Source organism: Armigeres subalbatus, chromosome 1 (genome assembly GCF_024139115.2).
Source record: "Armigeres subalbatus isolate Guangzhou_Male chromosome 1, GZ_Asu_2, whole genome shotgun sequence".
In the NCBI taxonomy this organism is placed as follows: domain Eukaryota; kingdom Metazoa; phylum Arthropoda; class Insecta; order Diptera; family Culicidae; genus Armigeres; species Armigeres subalbatus.
Window position 1 is genome coordinate 21,865,723 of NC_085139.1, and position 5,717 is coordinate 21,871,439.

General features: G+C 48.4%; 1 protein-coding gene across 1 annotated transcript; it reads left to right on the top strand.

Annotated features, from left to right (window-relative positions):
• Positions 1-666: 666 nt before the first annotated feature.
• Positions 667-5,016, top strand: LOC134206017 (uncharacterized). The gene has a single exon (XM_062681705.1). It carries the CDS (start codon positions 667-669, stop codon positions 5,014-5,016), a length of 4,350 nt encoding a protein of 1,449 aa, XP_062537689.1.
• Positions 5,017-5,717: the final 701 nt, after the last annotated feature.

A 5,717-nucleotide genomic window follows, 5' to 3' on the forward strand; every position in this document is an offset into this window, starting at 1 on the left:
GCGACGTTGAGAAGCTGCAGTATCTAAAGGGGCTAGTGCAAGGTGATGCGGCCAGAATCATCGGACACATCGAGATCAGCGATGAAGGCTATCGGACAGCGTGGAAGTTGCTTGGTCGGAGATACGAGAATAAGCGGAGATTAATCTTTTGTCACCTCGAAGCGTTATACGATACAGCGGCAATGCGGAAGGAGTCGTGTGAGGAGTTGTTGCGGGTTATCGACAGCTTCGAAGAGCACCTTTCTAATTTGAAGCGACTCGGAGAGCCGACCGATCGTTGGAGTTCCAGCTTGGTGTACCACCTGTATATTCGACTCGATCCAAACACGAAGCGCGAGTGGGATCGTTATTGCAACGCCGTGGATGCAAAAAAGTATGGCAGTTCCGCGATGGACGACGATAAAGCTGACGAGATACCCACGTACGTCGACATGTTAAATTTCTTGCAGGGGTACGCCAAGGTTCTGCAGTCTTCGAAGTCATCAAGCAAGCCCGATCGTAGTGTGAAATCCGTACAATTCCGTGTCAATTCTAATATTGCTTCCACTTCCGGTCAGTCGTTATCACAATCTAGCTGTAACCAGTGCGGTCATCAGCATTATGTGTTCCAGTGTCCTGAGTTCCGGAGGCTTCCGCTGGCTAAACGCCACGAACTAGTTGACCGGAATGGATTGTGTGGAAACTGCCTCAGAACATCCAAGCACACTGCAAGGTTGTGCCTATCCGGGTATTGCCACAGGTGCAACAGGAAACACAACACGTTGTTACATGATCCGCGTTCTGATCAACAACGAAATAGCTCAATCCAGCAAAGGTCTTCCGGATATCAGTCAGCCCAGTCGAATACAGCTACAGCGTCGGGCAACCAGCAGCCAGCTGGTCAACAAGCGGAAGGATCAAGGTCGAATCCGTCGCAATCGAGTGGTCAACACAACGTCTCGTGTTCAGCTGTACATCTTGCCAGTCGTGAATCAGCAGTTTTCATTTTTAACTGCGTTTGTCAACATGGTAGACGCCAAGGGGAATAAATCCATCGTTCGGAGTGTGCTGGACTCGGGTTCACAGTGCCATTTCATTTCGTACGATCTTGTACAGAAGCTGTGTCTACCCCGAAAAAGAACTCCCTTTCCGATTCTGGTTTCCGGAATTGGACAAGCGTCGGCCTATGTTACTCATTTCGTAACGGCCGATATATTCTCCCTCCACTCCGACTTCAAGATTAAACTACGACTGTTCGTTTTACCGCATGTAACTGCACGATTACCAGTTCACAACGTGGACATAACTGGATGGGATATTCCAGAACACATTTGTTTGGCTGATCCAACGTTCTGTAACACAAACTCCGTGGACTTGATCATCGGTGCAGAACACTTCTTCAAGATTCTACAATACGGTCGAATAGAGCTCGGTTGCGACCGTCCGCTTCTTCAGAACACTGCGCTCGGATGGGTCGTGACCGGAGCGTGCGGTCAAGGACTGTCCCAACAAACAGTATGCAATCTGCAACAGTCGAGTCCACTGGAGGAATTGGTAAAACGGTTTTGGCAGTTGGAGACGTGCCACGACTTGCAAGGTTGGTCGCCAGAAGAGCGAGCCTGTGAACAGTTTTTTCTCGACACTACGGTACGAAATTCTGAAGGTCGATACGTTGTCAAGCTTCCACGCCGGAAAGAGTTGATTAGTCAACTGAGAGACAATCGGTACAACGCCGAACGTCGATTCAATTCTCTTGAGCGCAGGCTAGATGCCAATCCAGAGTTGAAGCTACAATACCACGAGTTCATTCGTGAGTATGAGGCACTCGGCCACATGCGAGAAGTAAAGAGTGATGAGTTGCATGCCGATCTGCAGTATTTTCTCCCGCATCACGCCGTACTCAAGCCGGAGAGTTCAACGACGAAGTTGAGAACTGTGTTCGATGCTTCCTGCAAGTCTAAGTCCGGCCTTTCGCTCAATGGCGTTCTTCTAACGGGACCGACAATTCAAGATACACTTGTCAGCATTGTATTTCGTTTCCGGATGCACGCTTTCGTCGCTGTAGCAGATATCTCCAAGATGTATCGCCAAATTCTCGTCCACCGAGCTGATCAGCCGTTACAGCGAATTTTGTTCCGTTTCTCTACGGAGGAACCGATCAAGGTCTACCAACTTTTGACGGTCACGTATGGGACGAACTGTGCCCCTTTCCTAGCTACCCGAGTGTTGCAGAAGCTTGCAGACGATGAAGCTGAAAATTTCCCGGATGCAGCACCAGTTGTTCGGAAATCGTTCTACGTGGATGACATGTTGGCTGGTAGCAGTAGTGCAGAGGAATTGAAGGCCATCCTCAAGCAAGTTACCGGAATGGTGGAGTCAGCAGGATTTTCCCTTAGAAAATGGGCTTCGAACAGTAGTGAAGTTTTGTCGGATATACCATTGGAGTTTCATGAAAAGACAACCACACTCGATCTGGACAACGAGAGCTCCGTTACTACGCTTGGACTGCAGTGGGATACCTTGCGAGATGAACTACGATTCAAACAACCGAAGTGGATACCGACGGACACCATAACTAAGCGCATCGTTCTCTCTCAGCTGGCAAGTTTGTTCGATCCACTAGGGCTAATCAGTCCAGCGATTGTTAAGGCAAAGATTTTCATGCAGGCGTTGTGGAAGCATCAAATTGATTGGGATACACCTCTTCCTTCAGCTGTACAGCTGGAATGGCGCGAGTATCAGCAACAAATGGCACACCTAGGACAAGTCAGCGTTCCACGTTTCGTTCTCCCTATGAGAAACGCAAATACTTATGAACTGCATGGGTTCAGTGATGCGTCCGAAGCAGCTTATGGCGCCTGCCTATACATTCGCTCCATAACACCAGATGGATTTTGCACAGTGCGTCTACTATCAGCTAAGTCCCGAGTAGCCCCGATAGACAGCAAATCTATCCCACGCTTGGAGTTGTGTGCAGCACTACTGCTTGCCCACCTTCTTGAGAAATTTCTTGACAGCGTTGAGATCAAGGCAGTTATTTATTTGTGGACAGATTCAACAGTTGTTCTAAGTTGGCTGGCTTCACAACCTTCCTCGTGGAAGACATTCGTGGCGAATCGAGTTGCAGAAATTCAAGAACTAACGCCACAAGCTACTTGGAACCATGTTCCAAGTGAAGATAACACAGCCGACATCGTCTCTAGAGGTTTGGATTTAGCCACCTTGTCCAAGTCCTCTCTTTGGTGGAATGGTCCAGGCTGGCTAGCTACGGTCGATGGAGAATGGCCGAACAAACCCAACGTTCAGCAATTTATGGAGTATGAAGCGAAGAATGCTGTTGCTTTCCCGGCGGTTTCAGTAGACGTTGAGCAGGACGTGTTTGTCAGATTTTCAACTTTGAGGCGTTTGTTGAATTTTGCCGCCTGGGGATTACGATTTGCATTAAATTGTCGGTGCGCACCCAATCTACGCCAAACTGGACCCCTAACCATCGAGGAGAAAAATGAAGCAATGCTGAAACTAGTGAAGCAAGTCCAAGAAGAATACTTTCCTAGTGAGTTTGCTGCCCTCCGTGAAAATAAGCCAGTTCCCCGATCATCGAAACTCCGTTTCTTGAAGCCGAGGATTGTTGACGGTCTTATTCGTGTAGGAGGACGATTGCACCACGCAGAGATTGACATCGACGCAAAGTTCCCTCTTGTTCTGCCTGGCAAACATCATTTCACAAATCTCATTGCCTGGGCGGAGCACTATAAAACGCTACACGGGGGACCACAGCTCTTGCTTTCAACTATGCGACAACGATTCTGGCCCCTCGGCGGCCGCATTATGGTACGTAGAATAGTCCATTCATGCGTCACCTGTACCAGAGCGAAGCCACAAGTATTGCAGCAGCTAATAGGAAACCTCCCACACGATAGAGTAACCGGCAATTTCGTATTCCAGAGTGTTGGAGTGGACTTTGTAGGTCCAATGTATCTGCGATCTGGAGTACGCTTTTCTCGGCAAGTCAAAGGATACATTGCCATTTTCGTCTGCCTTGCCACAAAGGCGGCCCATTTTGAGCTGGTAATGAGTTTGACCACTTCAGCTTTTGTGGCAGCTCTCAAGAGATTCATCTCACGTCGGGGAAAGCCGGCGAACGTTTATTGCGACAATGCGAAGAACTTTCGAGGAGCGAGCACACAGCTGGAAGCACTACGCAAGCTATTCATCTCACAAAATCACAAAAAGGAAATCCTCTGTTTTTGTGAATTAAACGGCATTCGCTTTCACTTCATTCCGCCAAGATCTCCGTCATTCGGTGGTTTATGGGAAGCGTGTGTCAAGTCAACAAAATTCCACCTGCGTCGCATTGTTGGTAAGGCCCAGCTGAACAAGGAGCAATTTGAAACAGTACTTGCCGAAATTGAAGCGTGCCTTAATTCTCGACCAATCACTCCATTGTCAATGGATCCGTCGGACCTTCAAGCACTAACTCCCGGTCATTTCATTATCGGCCGACCGATGAACGCTATGCCCGAACCTGACCTGACAGCAGCTCCACCGAACCGACTTACCGGCTGGCAACACATGCAGCAGATAGCCCAGCACTTCTGGAAGCGCTGGCACAGCGAATACCTTTCTTCGCTGCAGCAATGCTACCGATGGTCTACCGCAACCCGAAATCTAGTAGTCGGCTCTATAGTAGTCGTCAAAGAGGACAACCTGCCCCCATTGACGTGGCCGTTAGCAAGGGTCATCGACGTTCACCCTGGAGCAGATGGTTTGGTACGAGTGGCGACAGTGCGTACAGCAAAAGGAACGTACAAGCGAGCGATTTCCAAGCTCTGCTTGTTACCAGTGGAAGTCGATACGACATCGTCCCCACCACATAGAATGGCGGCCGGCTCGTCAACAGGTGACGATCAAACAGAAACAACGTTGTCGCAGCATCGACTCAGAGCGACGAGGAGGGCTCTATTGGAGCATCAAGCTAGAACCAATCAGCCGGTGGTTCAATTGGTTGATATCCGGCAACATCATCAGCAGCAGTAAGTGGTTCCAGCAATAAGGCGATGTCACGTCCACCCGGGGCTCAGGCCTCGGGTCACAGTTAAGTATCTCGATTCCAATTTCAGTTCATTCCCAATCGGTCGGAGTTTGATCAAGTTGGTTTTCCAGATGGCTGATACGGACGTAGACGGTGCTGGAATCAACCGAATCCCGGCGGAAATAGATCCGTCTATGAACAGGAGTAGACAACACATGCAACGAAAAGAGAAGATAGGTGGCGAGACAGAAGACATGTGATGAGACGAAGTAGGCAACTAGAAATAGAAGATAGGTGGCGAGACAATCGACGAATATTCCAGTAGAGGCAGAAGTCAAGGGGCGAGACAAAAGAAGAAGAGGAGTACAGACAGAAGATAAGAAGACAGAAGAAACGAGAGGTGGATATATAGTAGAGGCAGAAGTATAGATGGGAGAAACAGCGTAGAAAGCAAGAAATGTTGAAATAAACGATGCGAATGTAGAAACTTTAGGTATTACGGTCAAAATTCAGACGGCCGGTATGTTCAGTATTTGAATCAAATTAATTTAGATTGTTAAGTTGAATTTTGAATCACCCTAAGGAAGACTGGATGAGTCATATGCTGTAGATACAGCCAGGCGTAAACAACAATACACTAATAGTAATCAGTTGTGGATAGTAGAGAGCAGAAAGTTTGAAGAGAAGCAATAACCGAGTGTGTGTT

What these genes read in the sequence shown, in the direction of transcription:
- LOC134206017 (XM_062681705.1), top strand. Translation starts at nt 667, where the DNA reads ATGGATTGTGTGGAAACTGCCTCAGAACATCCAAGCACACTGCAAGGT.